At 37.7% G+C, this 19,649-nt stretch overlaps 1 protein-coding gene across 2 annotated transcripts in view; it reads left to right on the forward strand.

Annotated features, from left to right (window-relative positions):
- The window catches only part of LOC111142445 (lipin 2), a 79,573-nt gene that overhangs the window by 46,820 nt on the left and 13,104 nt on the right, over positions 1 to 19,649 (forward strand). For both annotated transcript variants that reach the window (XM_022495593.1, XM_022495592.1), the window contains exons 3-9: positions 4,062 to 4,157; positions 7,335 to 7,636; positions 10,838 to 10,945; positions 11,595 to 11,721; positions 12,592 to 12,937; positions 16,234 to 16,333; positions 19,229 to 19,416. In XM_022495593.1, the coding sequence (XP_022351301.1) occupies positions 4,062 to 4,157; positions 7,335 to 7,636; positions 10,838 to 10,945; positions 11,595 to 11,721; positions 12,592 to 12,937; positions 16,234 to 16,333; positions 19,229 to 19,416 (1,267 nt within the window). The remainder of the gene's footprint in view (positions 1 to 4,061; positions 4,158 to 7,334; positions 7,637 to 10,837; positions 10,946 to 11,594; positions 11,722 to 12,591; positions 12,938 to 16,233; positions 16,334 to 19,228; positions 19,417 to 19,649) is intronic.

Here is a 19,649-nt window from a genome sequence, read left to right on the forward strand (position 1 = left end):
ACTCTGTCTCCTCCCACCTTTCAACTCTGTCTCTCTTTGTGTTAATGCAAGAGGGCTACAATACCTCCAGGTTTACTTCCCAGGATCTCAGCAACCATAGTAAAAAGAGAGCCATTTCTGCCTCCAGAAGCTTCAGTATTTAGTCTCCCTGTCAGACTTATCAGTCTCCCTGGTCCTGTAGCTGGGGTGGAATATATGGATTGGCTTGGCACGGACAGCAACCTTATCTCCTCACTCTGAAGCCACACCTAAAACTGGTGGTCTGAAATAGAGGATGAATAGATTCCCAAAAGACATACCTAGAGATAGTCTTACCTGAAGAATGGCGTGCCAGAACAAGAGTCTGCTACAGCCAGTATTTCTGTTTAACATTTTATTTATTTTTGGGAGGGAGGGAGAGAGAGCGAGAGCGGGAGCATGAGCAGAGGGAGAGAGAAAATCTCAAGTGGGCTCTGGACTGAGTGTGGAGCCTGACATGGGTCCCAATCCCAGGACCCTGTAATCATGACCTGAGCTGAAATCAAGAGTTGGCAACCTAACTGACTGAGCCACCCAGGCACGCCTACAGCCAGTATTTCTAAAACGCAAATCAGTTCTATTTCAACATCTGAGTCATATATATTGAGTAAGATTAAGCCACAGGGTAGGAAGTATGACTATATAGATAGGAGTATTGTTTTAGATACCAGTTTACCAAGGAGTAGTACATCAAAATGCCAGTTTTCCCACTGCTGTCGTCTTTTTCTCCATGATCCTATCCAGGATCCCACACTGCTTTCACCTGTATTCTCTGATCATTCTCTCTTTCCTTACAATCTTGACTTTTGAGGAGTACAAATGGTTGTTATATATATTGTGCCTCAGTTTGAATTTGTCTGATGTTTTCTCATTGGGGGAAGAGTAATGTAGAGTAAGGGTGTGCCCCTCTCAGTGCATCATCTCAGGAGGCCCATCATGGTGCCATGTTTCATTACTGGTGATATTGACATTGTTCCCTTGGTTAATGGTGTCTACTAGGTTTCTTTACGGTAAATTTATTTGTGGGAAGAAAGAAATTTGTGGGAGACTGTGCAAATACCATTTTTCATCATACTTCCATGAATTTTACCATACACTGATGAATTTTCCTGCAACAATTATTACTGTGGTGTTTACCAAATGATTTTCTGTTTCCATCCTTCCTACTCTGTTTATTAATTGAAATTCTACTGTATCAAAGAGCTATCTTTCTCTCTTGTTTACTTATTCCATTATTTATTTAGATCAGTATGGATTTCTGAGTATTAATTTTACTCTATGGGTTCTAATCCATTATTATCATTATTTAGTTGCTCAGATTGTCCCAGGTTTGGCAATTGGTAGTTAGCTCCTTCAAGTTGAGTCCTTTTGAAATGCTACCATCATTTTTTGAGTACTTCCTTACTTTCTGGCACCATAAGATATTCCAGAAGAATCTACTTTACCTCCATCAGCCCTGGAATTATTTTGTTTCTCTGAGGAATGGTGGTTCCTCTTATTAGAGAAAAGTATCTAGAAACAAAGAATCTGGTCACTAGGAGTGCTTATTACTAACTGAGGTATCTTTGCTTCTAGGCCCTGTCAGTGGGCAGAGCTGGAAAAATCGACATACGTAGATACATGCACCTACGTATATCTGTAAAAATCATGAGTTTTCCCACTGATTCTTATCCGTCTCCAGAAGCTTCCTCCTCTTCTCCTTATTTGTGACTTCTTTCTCTGACAGTGAGAAACATGCCTCTTACTATTACAATATCTTTACCTATTCAGTTCTAGAATACACATAAAATAATTTCAGAACTGCTAACTCATATCTCTGATTTTTTTTTTTTTAAATACTAACTACAACATTTGTTTATAGTTCTTTTTGTCTTTAGACTTAAAATAGTCAAAATACCATTTTCCACTTAGGTTAGTTTTCTTCCTTACCCTGCAGTGTGGTTATGTTACTTACATATAGGATTTTTATAACAAGCATTTTGACAACATTTGGCAGCTAATGACCTTCAGTGACTTGATGTGACCAGGAGTCAGTGTCGAAAGGGATAAATTGGTCCTCACTGGGAAAGAAACCTAGTGGACCATGCAGCTGTTCCCACCATAAGGGCCTTGTAAAGCTAAGTACACTTAGATTGTGGAGTGCTGTATTTATACCTGTATTATATTTTTATATATTTTAGTTATATCCCCTGAAGCAATCTAAAACTGGAGTTTACAAGTTTATCTGTAAGAGTTTGAAAGTTGGGGGTCACCTGGGTGGCTCCTTCAGTTAAGCATCTGCCTTTAGCTCAGGTCATGATCTTGGGGTTCTCGGCTCAAGCCCTGTGTCAAGCTCCCTGCTGAGCAGGGAGTTTGCTTCTCCTTCTACCCTTCCCCTGCTCATTCTTGCATGCTCACTCACTCTCTCAAATAAATAAATACAAATCTTCTTTTAAAAAAAAGAAAGTTTTGAAAGTTGGTATTTGTTTAATATTATAAAGTATTTAAAGGCATTTATTCAGTCAACAGAAGAAAACTACATAATTTTTAAGTGTAAGTAGTATTTTAATATTATATCTATACAGTTCTTTGCATGGTAGTACAGATCATTAAAATGACTGGGCAAGCTGAAACCATGCAAAACAAACTTAATAACTGAGAAAAATTAGGATTTTTCCCATGATTTTTATAAGTTTTTGTCAAAACTTTAAAAAATTCTGTTATAAATGTATAAGAAAATGAAAAATAATGAAATGATGTTTAGTACACTGCAATTTAAAACATTAAAAAAATGGAGAACTAGGGCACCTGGGTGGCTCAGTTGGTTAAGCGACTGCCTTCAGCTCGGGTCATGATCCCAGGGTTCTGGGATCCAGCCCCAACATCGGGCTCCCTGCTCAGAGGGAAGCCTGCTTCTCCCTCTCCCACTCCTCTGCTTGTGTTCCCTTTCTCATTGTATGTGTCTCTCTCTGTCAAATAAATAAATAAAATCTTAAAAAAAAGGAAAACTAAAGTGTCATATTTCTTTGTAAAATAACTTACCAAGACTAGTTGGTCTGAACTGTGTTTGTCCTCTTGATTTGAAACTTGTAATATGGAACAAGCATCTTTTCTTTGTCTTGGCAAATTATCATATTCTTTTCTGAGTGTGGATTAGCTTTCAGGTTTTCATCTCTGGAACATTTGGTATCACGAAGTATATCTGTGAGTTCCTTCAATGTGAAGTGTTTTTCCTTTGTCACTTCCTCTGGGCCATCTTCATCCTTTATTCACAACACTTTCCTCCTTTATGGATAAGCTCACCTTCACCAGGTTCCTCTGGCTGCACATCTTGAGTCTTTTGAATAGCAACAGGGTCACCATTCCTGCAGTCAGCGATTTTCTTCTGTAACTTGACACTCAGTTTGAATTTTACTTTCAGTAATACTACTTTTTGTTAGGCTAGGTTGCATTTTGATCTTGGCCAGTTTCCTCTTAATTACCCCTTTTTATAAAATGTCATAAGGGTTTATCAGTGAGAGACAAGGAGACAACTACAACTATAAGCTTTGCTGTCTGTGCCTGAACTGAATAACATATATGCTTCAGCTGGTCACCAGCAGACTTTGGAAAGTGACATGATGGATTATGGATCATGATGGGCTTCTGTTTTTATGTAGGGATATGTTGACAGAAGAGCAGCCAGTAACGTTTGTGTTTTATGCAGTTACAGTTAACATACCACAGTAACTGAAGTCTGTTTATCTGAACCATGCCAGGTGAGGCCTGTCTGTGCTAGAACCCTGAAAGTGCTCGAATGTTTTTCAGCAATTGTATTTCCCCTATTTTATAGGATTTGGGAAATTAAGTAAAATATTTTATGGCATAAAAATAAATGATATAACATTTTCTTTTAGTCCCTTCTTACCCATCCCCTTCCTCCCCAGGTCTGTTTAATTTTTTAGAGTAGGACAGGTAGCATTGTTTCTCTGGGACTGTCAGTCTAGGAACCTCAGTACTAAATTTGGCTTGGTTAGGGTCAGTGAAAGTTTTCATACTAAATCACACTTTGTTTCTCCTCTTAGATTGATATAGAAATCAATGGCGATGCAGTGGATCTTCACATGAAGTTGGGTGACAATGGGGAAGCTTTCTTTGTGGAGGAGACTGAAGAGGAATATGTAAGTTCTAGTAGGTTACATCCACTCTACACATCGTATTCAGACCTCCAGGACCTTTCCCAAAACAGAAATGTTCAGCAGTTTTCATGGTTATAGAGGTTATTGTTACAGGTTAAAAAAGCTTAGTTTTAGGCTGAAAAACTAAGCTGTGAGGAAGGAGCTAGAGGAGTGAAGAACTTTTCTCCCCACCAAGTGTCAGGGTACAGAGAACGTGCAGAACACCTTTGCACTTGCCTTTTTCTGTCTTTAATAAGCTTTCTTATTTAGTATCTGGTAGCATTTATACCTTGACTTAAATACGTTCAATTCTACCTAAATAATGAAGGCATATCTCTGCAGGCTGTGTGTCGTACAAGTGTGACCTTTAAACTTGGAAAATGTATTTAACATTTTGGTTAGGGTTGTTGGATCTCTAACCTTGAATAGTCTTGAGAATTAGTTTATTATGTCTCAAGAAATTTAAGTTAATTAGCCTGTATCTTTTTAAATGATTTTTGCATGTTTGGCTTCTTTCAGTAAGATAGTTTGTTCTCTCCCCCAACTGCACCCCACGTATCTACTGATGTGAATGATCGTAAGCTGTTCTTGATGGAGTTATTGTGGATCTTAGAAGAGGCTTCGTTACAGCTTTTACCATAAAGAATAAAATCTCAGCGAAAATGATAACCTTTAAGTTACTAAAGATACAGGACTACTTTTGGGGGTTTTGAAGATGAACTTCATGTTGGATGTCATAAATTGACAAAGAAAAACATCACTTAAAAAATAATAGCAGAATGAGATTGTTGATCATTTTTAGAGAGAAGCCAACAATTTAGATACCAATATGTAAAGCAGCATTACAAAGCATGATTATGAAAGGGAACCTTTCCAGACCAGTATTTTTTCTAGTACCTTAGTTACTTGTTTTTCTATTACCTCATTCATGTTTACTTGGTGCAGACAAAATTTTTCCTCATCAGAGACTGAAGCAAAAAGGAGAAGGAAACAATAAATGAGTTATCACATGAATAAAATATTTTTTATGTGTTCCTTAAAATCATGTGTGTTTCAGAAGAGTGATGGATTAGGTTTTGTATCAGTCAACAGGTGAAAGGACTGGGTTACTGATAGTTTGTTACCTGGTTATTGTGGTCAGCTCTGATGATTCCATTTATGACTATGCTTAGCAAGGTGAACTTGCAGAGTGTCAAGTTTCTACCCTTTTTTTCCCTATTCCATGTATCATCAAATTGTTTAGATTTTCTTTAGAATAGTGTGCTCTTTAAAAAAAAAAAAAAAAAAAAGTTGGGGGGATGCCTGGGTGGCTCAGTCGTTAGGCGTCTGGCTTCTGCTCAGGTCATGGTCCTGGGATGGAGCCCCGTGTCAGGGCTCCCCGCTGCTCAGAGGGAACACTGCTTCTCCCTCTCCCACTCCCCCTGCTTGTGTTCCCTCTGTTGTTGTGTCTCTGTCAAAAATAAAAAAAAAATAATAAAGTAAATCTTTAAAATTAAAGCAAAAAAAGTTAATTCATCCAACAGCATTGGAATTACTACTCAGTGTCACATACTATGAATATAACATGCCCCCACTCTCCAGGACTTTACAGTTTTAAAGGGAATAAATGTTACCAAAACCCATCTGTCTTCCATTTATTTACATTTTTGTTTCTCTTAAACTTGGTTCATCTAAACTATATATTGTTAGATCCTTTTGAAGCATGTAGTTCTAGATCTGTCCCCATCCTTTTAATAGTTGCCCAGTCATCCACAGTTGGACGCATCACAGTTTAACCATCCTTGTTCTGACAGAGATTTAGGTTGTTTCGTCCCCCGCCCCCTGCTCCCCACCCCTGCGCCATAAACTGCAAACAGTGCTATAACAGAACTAGGAAATGCCACCAGAGACGAAACAGCTTTTAAGAAGTACTAGTGAACTTATTTATAACAAGGACCATTGAATTAAAAGGCTCTGGAAGTTAGAGGCCACAGCCTGTCACTTGAGTGCCCTGGGGGCATACAGAATAATATCCTGTTATCACAGTTCCTCTGTAAGTGTGTGTTGCTGGTGAACACACATTTTGCTTGGATAAACAAAATTTTGGCTTTGGGGTAATATGTCTACCAAAGCCAAATTCAAAAGCTTGATTTAGAACAATTATGGAAACTCATTCATTTTTCAGGACTATTATGTAAAAATTTGAGTATTCTATGTTATTTGAGGTTAATTTATACCTCTATTACATACCTTCCATTTCCCCCATGAAACAAAGGGATGAAGTCAGTGACTAAGAAGTTAATTTTCTGAACAGCAGACTTGATCATTTATTTGATATTAAATTATAAGTTTAATTCTTTATTTACTTTTAAAAATTATTTTAGAAAGCACATGCGCAAGTGGGGTCGGCGGAACAGAAGAAGAGGGAAAAAAATCTCAGGCAGACTCCCCACTCAGAATGGAGCACAACAGAGGTTTTAATCCCAGGACCCTGAGATCATGACCTGAGCTGAAATCAAGAGTGGGATGCTTAACGGAGTCACCCAGGCCCCCCATGAGTTTAATTATTTCTGACTATTGGGCCTTATTTTCTTCTTTTGAATTCCTGAAGGCTATCTTGAATACATTACAATTTTAAAATCTACTAATTTCATTTGTTAACAGGGTATTGTCTATCTTAATCACCTTCTTCCACCCTCATTTAATTTAAATTAATTTAATTAAATTTAAATTAACACGAATTTTACTATAGATCCTCACTTCACTTATCTGTCCTGCTGCCACCATCTGATGGGGTGTTCCTGATCCCTGCCTTCTGCTTTATCCTGTTACCGTACTTTGTAAGTTCTTGACAAAGTGCCTTGTACTGTCTCCTTGGAATGCTGCCATTACTTTGAACTTCCCGTTGCAGAGAATTTAATTGGCTATGCTTTAACTTTAGTTTTCATGGCTTTGTGCTAATTTGGTATATCAGTTCCTTCAAATTCATTCAGTTACATGGACCAGATGAACAATTTGTGCCAGGGTAAAGATCTTTCAGAGCAGAGTGGGCAGTGACTTCGTTCAGTGTGACACTCTTACTTGGGGACTGTGTATTCTTTCTACTACTGTGAATTTAGATACACAAAGAGTTTGTTACTGTTTTTGATTCACTGTCCACTTTGTCATGGACAATTTTTCTTTCTTCATGTTCTTTTTAAGGAAAAGCTCCCTGCTTACCTTGCCACCTCACCAATTCCTACTGAAGACCAGTTCTTTAAAGATATTGATGCCCCTTTGGAGAAATCTGGTGGAAATGAAAGATCATCTCAGAGTTCAGACATCTCACACATCTTGGAAACAGAAACGGTTTTCACTTCAAGTTCTGTGAAAAAGAAAAAACGAAGGAGAAAGAAATGCAAACAGGACAGTAAGAAGGAAGACCAGACTGCTTCCGCTGCCGCAGAGGATACCGTGGATGTGGAAATGAGCTCTGATGACGACAAGGGGGTCCAGTCAGCAAGGTAGGGCTCTCCCTGCAGGTGCTGGTCATGTGCACACACTGTGGACAGAGCTCAGGTCCAGCTGGTTGCTGTTGTTTCTTCTGTAGAGCTACAGTGTGAGGTTTAGACTTGTTTTTCCTGTGGAATCAGTGGAAGAGGCATTTTCTTTTTTCCTTTCTGCTGTTCTATAAAATTTGCCATTAGACATCCTGGTGTAGTATTAAAATATCACTTGAAGCAGACTAGCAGTGTGTGTCTTTTCCATCTAGTAGGTTTCCAAAAACCCAAATGAATTGTAAGTCACAAAGAAGATCTGAATTAATGACTTGGCCCTTGGGCAGCCTTGGGTGTATATCCTTACTCGGCATCTTGGTATCTCATCTGTTTCTAAAAAGGTGAGAGTTGTTGTTTAGAGTTTATCATCAAAACATTCCTAGTAAGTTGAAGAGGAAAGGAGGATTTTTGTCATTTTGGCTTTTTTTAAAGTGAGAAATCTTGATTACTTCTTACTTACCAGCTCAGTAGAAGAGCTAATATATGCCAGTTGTCAAGTCAGCAGTGCCTAGGGTTTAAAAGGTAACGGTTGGGGGTAGAACATGTATTTTTTTGTTCAAGATTTTGATTTTTAAAAGGTTATCTTAGATCTGTTCCACTCAGTGGTTGCTCTGGCACTGGAAGAGGACCATATGTGTATCAGCAGGATGGTTTACTTTATTGATGAGCATTAGACAAGAAGATGCTGCCCACAAGTGACCCTAAAGTTCTGCCTACAGTTCTTCCAAGATCCACCAGAAAGGACACTGAAGTAACACTTTTGCCATCAAAGTTTATTGATGTGTGTCTTTTATTATAACATAATTGAGCAAAGCTTAGAATTCTTTTTTTTTTTTTTTAAGATTTTATTTATTTGAGAGAGAGAGAGCTCAAGTGAGAGGTAGAGAGAATCTGAAGCAGACTCTGCACTGAGCCCAGTGTGGGGTTTGATCCCATAACCATGAGATCATGACCGAAGCCAAAACCAAGAGTCAGAAGCTTAACTAGCTGAGCCACCTAGGCACCCCAAAACTTAGAATTCTTGAACAACCTGCAGCTTCAATTTAGGAAGTTAAAACATTTCTAAAACATATGCAGAGTTGCCTACTAAGTGCACAAGAATCATTATTCTAAATGTTTTGTACACAAGCATTGTAAATGAATGCATTACAAAAATTCTTGCACATGCCTCACTTTTCCAGATCGTACAAAAGGCTGCATCAGCCAAATCTATCAGAGTCCTGATTTGGTCGGCAGTTAGATTGTCCACTCTCTCTCCAAGCCAGAATCTTATTTGCATGGGAAGCAGGCATGTCAGAATGCATGTAAATTAGGGTGTTGTAATAATTTTTAGGAGTTTAGTGGCTTGTTTTTTCTTTAGATTACCATGTATCATAGATACTGCCACTTGGAGGAACTCTTTCCTAAAATTTCCCTAAAACGAGATCTGCTTAATTATGTAGCCAACAGAAAATTAGGACTTCAAAAAAAGGACAAAATGTGACAGTCATGGGAATTCAGGTCAGATGTATACGGAAATAAATGCTGAGCTGAAAGGTAGAAGACTAGGCCCGTTCTGTTTTTGATTGTGGAACAACAGCTACTTGATCACTCTTGTCTGGGGCTTTGTTTCTTTTTTTAATTCTTTTTTAAGATTTATTTATTATTTGAGAGAGTGAGCAGGGAGAGGGAGGGAACCAGACTCCCTGCTGAGCACGGAGCCTAGCACAGGGCTCTATCTCAGGATCCTGAGATTATGACCTGAGCCAAAATCAAGAGTCAGACCTTTAACCGACTGACCCACCCAAGCGCCCCTGGGCCTGTTTCTTACTCCAGGAAACAAGAGAATTGAACTACATGGTTGGTAAGGCCCCTTCCAGCTCAACATCTAGATTCTAAAATAATTGGGGGGAAGATATTGAGGGTCGAAAGTATTAACAGCGTGTTAAACAGGTCGAAGAATCAGAAAAAGAATAGAAAGTCAACTGCTTTTGCAGTTGTGCAAGGTAGGAATTAGGTAGGGTTGGAAAGTTTGCAACTTTCAGATATTTTATCCTCCTCAGGCCCCTACACTTAGGAAAGAAATTCTGTGTCCAGAGAAATACCTAAAGTTTTTTTTTTTTTTTTTCTTAAAGATTTTATTTGAGAGAGGATGTGCACATGCAAGCACAAGCTTAGAGGGAGGGGTGTGGAGGGATTTAGGGAGAAGCAGACTCCCCTCTGAGCAGGGAGCCCCACTCCGACTCCAACTTGGGGTTCAATCCCAGGATCCTGAAATCATGACTTGAGCTGAAGGCAGATGCTTAACCAACTGACACCCAGGCATCCCCTAAAATTGGTTTTTATTTTATTTTGATAAATAACATTCTGAAATGGGACAAGTGGTAAATTTCCAACTAAAGATGAACAGCTGGGGCCCACAGTGTTTCTGAGGGATGTTTTCAAGGTTATATGGCAGGTTAGTTACATTAACTATGCAAATTCAAGAAAACCAAAGGGTAAATTAATTAAAACCTTATTAGCATTAGTTCATCCTCCTATAGTTCTGAGGTCTCCATGAATCTTAAAAGCATTTATTGTGCTTTTGTATCATCATTTTATCATCATTGTATCATTCTTAGGTAATTCTTGGCCCAAACAAAAAGAAAAATAAGTTTTGTATGTTTTTAAGAGTTTTTAGGATATTTTTGACAAGCAGTATAGCTCGTTTTCAACTCATAGTCTTGTATTTGCTGTAATATACAGGAGAGTATAGTGAAAGAGCAAGGGCTTACTTGTTTTGAATTCATCCACTTACTAGTTCTTTGATTTACTAAACTTCTCTGGATCCTTGATCAGATATAGGATAGTCTTCCTTGGATTTGTAAGGATTGAATGAAATATACATAAAGCCTTAGTTTTCCTCTTCTGGCCTTTGAATCAATTACTTTGAAGGGCTGTAAAAAGGAATTTTGATCCACATCTTTTCGGTTCTTCCTGTTTATCCCATACTTCAGTAGTGATTGCAGTAGTGTATGGTAGGTGGCATGAGTGAATCCCCCTTCTCTTTCCTATTTTCCTTTTAGTTATTAATCAGTTGGCCTTCCTTCTTCATTTGTACCATCTAAACATGTGTCAGTAGATTTGGAGATATTTTTAAGCTGATGTAATAATGTCATTGTTCATGACTTTGTTTTTTGCCTTTCACAGAGGATCTTCAAATACTTCCTTAAAGGAAGATGAATATAAGGAACCTTTGCTCTTCCATTCTGGGGATCACTACCCCTTATCTGATGGAGACTGGTCCCCTTTAGACAAGTAAGTATTTTCAAGATTTCTCAGTTCCTGTCATATGACAGTAATAATATTTCCCATTTCTCTCATGCAGGAGAACTGAATGAATATGTACTTGTGACATGAATATGTACCGTTCCTCTCAATAATTATTTTGTTCCTAAACTTGATCTCACTTATGCTTACAGTGTTGGTTAGTGTAGATCTGCATAATCAGCTTAGAATTTGGCCCTCTACAATTCTTAAATTCTAATCTTAAAGTGTCAACTTTTAACTGTAACTGTGGATAATGTGTAGAAACATGCAGTCACACTTTGTTTTTTGTTCAAATCCAGTTTCTCTTATGTATTATGTTAATTTAACCCATGTCTCTGTGCAGTTCATCTCTTGTAAAATTACCTTTCTCATTGATTTCTTGTGAGAATCAGTGGGATAATGCATATAAAGCATTTGCAGAGAACCCAGCAAGTCCTCAATAGATACTGGTTGGTGTTTTACTATTATTAAAGAACTCAAATGGAAGATGTAATTGATATTCCCTTCAATAGACTCTTTATATTGGCAGGATAAAGTTGATATGTTCAAACTTATATTTCTTTTAATTTGTTGAGCTCAGCCAGACTGAAGTTCGCGGAGTTAAAAGGCATCACGTTTCTTTGTCCCGTGTTTACAGTCCCTATTCCCCAGGAGCAGTGTGTCCTAAGAGTGATTCAGAGCTGGAGGTGAAACCTGCTGAGAGTCTACTCAGATCTGAGTCCCACATGGAGTGGACGTGGGGTGGGTTCCCAGAGTCTACCAAGGTACTAATGTTTTCTTGCCTGTGGAGTATGTCCAGTTGAAAACCTGTGAGGTGTCTCTGTCATTGGGTAAAGTGGGGAGGGGTGATTTCTGAGCTAGTGCACCTGAATATAAATGATGGTAGTGCCCTCATGTGGTCACATGAGGAAATCCAAAGTTAACATTTTTCATAACTGCAACAGAAGGAATCCAGCATTATTTCATGTGTTCTATTTAGTAAATAATGTTGATTGTTAGTTAACATTTTAATAAGAAACATTTAAAAGTTACCTAAAGGAAACTAAAATTTCCACACTTAGGTTTTAAATAAGAAATGGACTTTATGAAAGCTTTTTCACTTTTTTTTTCACTTCTTCACAGATCATAATGAAAGAATTGGAAAAATACATTACTTGAGAGAGAAAATATTTAGACCCTCTAAGTTTTTTTTAATACACATTTTGCTTATATGTGTGATTAGCATTGAGATTTCACTACCCACTTTACACTGTTAACAGAGTCTTGAGGTATAGTCCAAGCAGGGCTAAATTTTCACATAGCACACAAGTTTTTCTCCCTGAAAATGAATATTCTTCCTCTTAGCATCTAAAACTTGTCCTATTTCCTTAGTCTTCTTTGGTGATTAACTCTTCATAGTATAGCAGTTTGAAATAGAACTTTTTTGTAGATATCGTGATAACTGAACAAAATGTAGTTATTAGTTTTTCCCACTTCTTAATTATGAAATACGTCACACATACAAAATCATGTGTTAACTAAATGTGTTGTTACAAATAAAATGCATTCAATTACCTGCATCCAGCTTAAGAAATAGATTTTAACAAGCACCTTTGAAGGTAGTTTAATTTTTAAGCAATTAAACTTTTTTTTAGGTCAGCAAAAGAGAGAGATCTGACCATCATCCTAGGACAGCTACAATTACACCATCAGAAAATACCCATTTTCGGGTAATTCCCAGTGAGGACAACCTCATAAGTGAAGTTGAGAAAGATGCTTCCATGGGAGAAACGGTCTGTACCATAGTGAAACCCAAACCCAGAGCCCTGTGTAAGCAGATAAGCAGTGCGACTTCCGCTGCAGAACTTCTTGAACCTCCCCTGGAGCAGCCTCAGATTTCATCTATGTTAGATGCAGACCACCTTCCTAACCCATCATTGGTGGAGGCCCCCTCAGAATCAAAACCTGCAGTGAAAGTAGACTCACCATCAAAGAAGAAAGGTAATCATTTGTTTGATTTGGCATCAGGTACTGTAAATTTAGATAAGTTATTTCTGTATTTCAAATGATACATGATGGCAACCTTTGTATTTATACTCCCCTGACCAGACCTAGCACATATTGTGAGCATTGCTTGTTTAATAGGGCTTCCCCACTGCACTACAAATTCCACTAGAGCAAGACTCTCACTTTCTCCCTGCTCCCTCCCAACTGCTCCTACTCAGTACACCCTTGGGAGGCATTTACTGAAAAAAAATTAATGAGCATGTTCAAATCAGTTAATCCATAAAATTAATCTTTATATTGACACAGTATGCCAATAAAGTGAAGTGGAATCCCCCAAAGATTATATGTTCAAAAAGAAAAAATTGGATGAGAGAAAAATGTTTTCACCTGAAACATCTCTAAGGTTAGATGAGGCCAAATTAATTACGTTTTTTCCAGTAACATGGGAAATAAATAAATGTATGCTTAATTTTAGTATGTTTTCTCTTCTTTCATTGATAATTGCCCTCTGAAACATAAAAGATTGGGTCTGACTCTTGGCTCAATAGCTCTATCTCACTTTTGGAATACAGGTTTAATAAATCAGAACATTCTTACTATTTAAAAATACAAAGTTGTCCATTGACAGTTTTTAGTTCAGTTAAGAACCAGAACATACTGTCTGAACACTGGCCTTGAACCCTATTTTTTAGGGAAATAAAACCTTACTTAAAAATTGAAAATACACTCAAGGTTAAATCATCACAAATTGGCCAAATAAATAATGACTACAGGTGTGGACCTTCAGAGTCACTTGGAAATAACTTAGTTAAGAGAAAGACAAATGTATGATTTCAGTTGTATGTGGAATTTAAGAAACAGATGAACATAGGGGAAGGGAAGGAAAAATAAAATACGAAACAGAGAGGGAGACAAACATAAGAGGCTCTTAACTGTAGGAAACAGTGTTGCTGGAGGGGAATTGGGGTAGGGGGAAATGGGGTACCTGGGTGATCGGCATTAAGGAGAACACTTGATGGAATGAGCACTGGGTGTTATATGCAACTGGTGAATCATTAAATTCTACCTGTGAAACTAATAAATGCACTATATGTTAATTAAATTGAATTTAAGTTTAAAATAATTTGGCAAGGGTATTTATGGCCAAATATGATCATCTAGCTGATGATCCAGCTTAACTTGGTACCTGCTCTTCCATAGCTCAGCAACCAAAGGCCCATAATCATGTGTTCTCCTCTAAGAACTGGTAAGGAGGAAAATCCAGTTTTCAGGGTGAATGTTTTGTTTCGGTCTGAAAATAATGACCCCCATTCCTACCACATGGTGACCCTTAGGGGGAAATAATGACCCCTATTTTTAGCACATAGTGTGGAACTAACAGATAGGAACACCGAGTGATTTCTACCATTCATTTGGCCTCATTTTTTCTCCCCCTAGCTTTTTAAATTTTTTTTTAAAGATTTTATTTATTTGACAGATCACAAGTAGGCAGAGAGGCAGGCGGATAGAGGGGGAAGCAGGCTCCCTGATGAGCAAGAGTCCCATGCAGGGCTGGATCCCAGGACCCTGAGATCATGACCTGAGCCAAAGGCAGAGGCTTAACCTCCTGAGCCACCCCCGCGCCCCTCCCCCCAGCTTGTTATCAGAAAGTTTTATACATATTTGCTTTCTTCCTCTCTTTCTCCACTCAGTTTTTTTATTGTTTCAAACCATTTGAAAAACTTGCAAGCATTGTGACATTTCGCCTTTAAACACTGTAAGATATACCTTAAAAGAATAAGAACATTGTCTGCATAACCACAGGACCATTGTCATCTGTTCATATTTCCCCAAATGTTCCAAGGAAAGCTTTTTAGCCGTTTTTTTTTTTCCAAACCAAAATCTCATTAAGGTTCACATGTTGCATGTGGTTCTTGTGTTTAACCTTTTTTTATTTAGAATAGCCCTGCCCACACACATACTCCCCTCACTCCTATACACCCACCACTGCACCTCTTTCCCCCTCTGCACCCGTGATACTGATCTTTTCAAGAGCCCATCCAGTCCTCTTGTATGCTTTCTCACATTCTGGATGTATCTGATAGTTTTTTCCCAAGGTGATATCCCCATATTTCCTTAAACTAGAAGTAGGCTCTAGAACAACACTGCCCAAAAGAAATGCAAAGTGAGCTACGTATGCTATTTTAAATCTTCTCGCATTAAAAAAAAAAGGTGAAATTAAGTTTAGTAATATATTCTGAGCTAGTAAGTCCAAACTATAATTTTAACATGTAATCAATATAAAAATTGAGATATTTTACATTTTTTATAGTAGACTTAGAAATCTAGTGTGTTTTACACATTTTTTACCACAATTTATACAGCTGTCTTAGTCTAGGACACTGGTGACTTGTCATAGTGAGTGGGCAGTACAGGTCTAGAGGCTTAATTAGATTTGGGTTCAACATTGTTTATTTTTTGAGTTGAAGATTACCTCTAGGATATATTGAGTACTTTATCTAGTATCTCATTTTTTCTCCCCCTAGCTTTTTACATTTTTTTATATTTATATATTTATATTTTATATATATATGTATATATATATATAACCACTTGTTTAAGGTGTTGTCTGCCAGATTTATCCATTGTAAAGGATTTTTGTCCTTTTGCAATCATAAGGTAATGCTTGCTGATACTTTGGCACCATATGACTCCCCTGTTTATAGCAACCTTTCCCTCACAGTTTTAAAATAACGACCTCTTTCTCAGTGCCAGTGATTTCATCAGATTTGGTCATGCCTATTCATATTCTAAGAAGACTTTATCATGAAATCTAAATGATTCAGGTGCTAAGATTATCCATCTAAAAGCACATGAAAGAAGTTAGCGTGTGTTTATTGTACAACTGTTATGTGTATAACACCGAATTTCTCTTTCATTGGCATGGATGCTTGAGAACCAACACAGCGGAAAGGTTAATTGAAACCTTTAAAAATAAAATGCAGTTGAGACACCTGGGTGGCTCAGTCAGTTAGGTATCTGCCTTCTGTTCTGGTCATGGTCCTGGAGTCCTGGGATTGAGCCTCGCATCAGGCTCCTTGCTGAGCAAGGGAGTCTGCTTCTCCTTCTCCCTCTTCTCCTGCTCTCTTTCTCTTGCTCATTCTCTCTGTCAAAGAAAAATCTTTAAAAATAAAATACAGTTTGAATCATAGTTGGTCTTAATTGTTTGTAAAACCTTTGTTTTTTTGAAGAGTTGTAAATGAAGAATAGCTTAAGTTCTTACTTTTGATGCATTTTTCTTATAAAAATAGGTGTTCACAAGAGAAGCCAGCACCAGGGACCTGATGATATTTACCTGGATGACTTAAAGGCTTTAGAACCTGAAGTTGCAGCCCTCTATTTCCCTAAGAGGTAGTGTATTTTTTAGATGTTGAAGGGTGACTAGCTGTGAAATATAGTGGCTGTTTCTAAATCAAAACATTCTGTGAAAAAGGAGCAAGGTTATGGAGATCTTTAGCTAAGTTGGATGATTGCTTCAGATTTTGGGAAATTCAGAAATTGTGTGTTGTTTGGACTGTAGTGATTTGAAACTAATAATTTACCTCTTTACCTATTATAATTTACCTATTACCTACTTATAAAGAAATTTTCAGTATAATGAGAAGAGGTATACTAGTTAAAGCTATGTAACGATTTACCAATGGTTATGACTTCACATTAGCAAATCTTACAGTCATTAATGCAATAAAAGTTCATCAGCATATTCCATTTATTATGTTTTAAAGGTAATATATCTTTATTCAAACACATTTTACAAAGAATGCCTTCACTCCTTCAGTGAGTCTGAGTTCCCAGGTGAACTTTGGCTGGGCCCAGTGAGACACCATTCCAGCTGGTGTGAGCCCCACATTTTCCCTAGAGCTCTTACCATTTGTCACCCCCCACCTCACAATTTTCCACTTTGAATAACTTTAAAACCTCAGATACAGTGTATTGTACTGTTCTCCTAAGTTCATTTCTATCCGTAGGGAAGTTCCATTATAAGACTCTGATTACAAAAATCAATTTACTTTTTCTCATGGAAGGTATGGTTTGAATATACTGAGTTATAGATACACATAATTAAGTATTTAGAAATAAATTATCGAAAAACATTTTAAGTTTTTATTTAAAATGGAAAGATGGGGTTGATATGTTTAAATTTTTTTATAGATATTTTTGGAAAGTCCTTAAAATTCTTTCCTAGCTCTCTGCCCTAAATTTGTCTTAAAATATGTTCTTCACATGAAGTAGTAGTTGGGTTTTTTAAGGTGAAAGAACTAGAAGTGCTCCATGTTTTTTTAATAGGAAAGTTAAAATGTAAGCTTAGAATTAACACTTTCTTTCAGATTTCACAGTCCTTATTTATTGATATTCCAAGGATTGATATTTTTAGTTTCCCTTTTAAAAAATGGGGAGAAACTGATTGATTGATTAAAAAATGAGAATGAAATGCAATGAAACCTTACTATGCTGTATTATAATTTGACTGCCTGAGGTCATTGCCCATTCACCAAGTTAGCCTATTTCTGAGACATTTTATAAATACTTAAAAGGTAGTGGGACTGATATAACGCTTATCACCATTTGTTTTGTTAATTGTCATGATCCATGTCCTCTTGATTAAGTATCCAGTATTTGTAATTATAGCTAAACATTGATGTAAGTCACACTGCTCTTATAGATTTGGCAACATGTTGAATCAGATGGCATCCTCCATGTATTTAGAGGTTACATTGGTTAGGATAACACTAGCTGCTCTGATAAAACACTGGACCTCAGTGACGTACCACAATAGAAGTTTATTTCTTGCTCATGTATTCCAGTGCTAATGTTTGGTGCCAGACGCCTTACTCCCAGGGATTCAGGAGCACAGCTTTTCTTCCATCTTGAGGCTCCACCATTCCCTTAGGGCCTCCATAGGGAAAAGAGAAAGACTCACACAGGGGAGTTTTCAGGAGCCAGGCTTGGGAGGGGCACAGCACACCCCTTCTGTCCACATCTTAAAACTCGGTCATATGGTCACTTGGCCACATCTGACTACAGGGGGACCTAGCCATGGGCCCAGGAGAAAGCAGGGCCCTGTTTGTGTTTTACCCAGGGGTCAGCCTTGCTCTCTGATGCCAACATATTAGATTTTGCTGCTTTACATCAGCTTTGGCTTTTTCACCATTTCCAATGAGAAGAACATTCTGTTGATCTAACTAATGTCAATATTGTAGACTGGGTATGCATTGCTATTAAGAAAGAAAATTTCCAGAAACCTGAATCTGGGTTGTTGGTTCAAATGCAAAACATAATAGCTTTGGAAACTGCTTTCTATTTATGGCCTATCCATACTTTGCTGCCAGCTACTACTCAAATTGAGTTTTTTTCTTAAGATCATAAAGCTTAATTGAATCACATACATTAAGTATATTGGCTTTTTGAATAAAATAAAAGAATTTGAAACTTTTAGAACAGCTTTTCAATGTGACATTAAATGTCCATTCAAAGAGTGTGGAGCAGTAAGCATTCATGAATAAGAAACTTAAGGTACCATTTCCTTATCCTTTTCATTCAGATTTATACTTCATTACAAAGTTTCCTTCAGGATCATCTTCTAAAACCTGGCTTCCATGCCCTTACCATCTAGAAAAATGAATTAACTTCACCTTTAGTCCTGAATCTCTCTGGTATAAGAATAGTTTGTTTATAGTTTATTTCTCAAAATCTTTGTTTCAGGGTGGGTCTACGCTCCTGAGAATTTTCTCTTGCTTAATTTCTTTGTTTTGCGAAGTAACAGATGAATTTAGAAAAGCCTAGACAGCTCTGAACCATAGTAATTTTCTACAGGATGTGTGTAGTACCACCACTTTTTCTAGGAAGTTAGGATCAAAGGTTCCCAAACATCAGATTTTTCTTAATTACGCCGTCATTTTCATCATGGAAATGTAAATAAATGGTTATAACTCTTTTACTCCTTTAATTAAAATCAGAAAGCCTATAGTTGAAAAGTTTGTCTTACTGGGAGTGACTATAGTGATTTTTGTGGCCTATTTACTGTATTCACTGTTAATTCCTCAGCAGTGCGATTAGGTTATTTTTAATGTCATTTATGATATGATCCTAAACTCTACCTAAGAAAAACTATGTCCATAGGTCAGTCTGTTCCTTTTTTAATGGAATAAATTACTTGGTTCAGGTCCCCAGAGAACCACATAGTAAGCTAGGAATATAAGAAGTTGCAATAAGGCAGATCCTTTTCTCCCCATCTGCTGCCCACAGTGAATCGGACCCTGGCTCCCGGCAGTGGCCTGAGTCTGACACGCTCTCCGGCTCCCAGTCCCCACAGTCTGTGGGAAGTGCGGCTGCAGATAGTGGCACCGAGTGCCTCTCCGATTCTGCCATGGATTTGCCTGATGTCACCCTCTCCCTTTGTGGGGGTCTCAGTGAGAACGGAGAGATTTCCAAAGGTATGTCAAGCAGTTGTGCCTTGTCTTCCCCTGGAGAAAGCAGCCTGGTCATCACATGATAGAAAACCTGCTGGTTAGCCACTCAGGATATTAAATTCTTTAATGACCTTGTGCAAGTAACAAGTATCTCCCTTTAATGTCAGATCCTCAGCCCCTCATTTAAGGTACCTCATATGGGTTGACCTTAAAAATAAATGGCTTGGGTGAGTTGACAGTCCTTGGCAGGTGCTCAT

The sequence above is a fragment of the Enhydra lutris genome, unplaced genomic scaffold (assembly GCF_002288905.1).
Source record: "Enhydra lutris kenyoni isolate GAN:26980312 unplaced genomic scaffold, ASM228890v2 scaffoldscaffold8, whole genome shotgun sequence".
Lineage (NCBI taxonomy): Eukaryota > Metazoa > Chordata > Mammalia > Carnivora > Mustelidae > Enhydra > Enhydra lutris.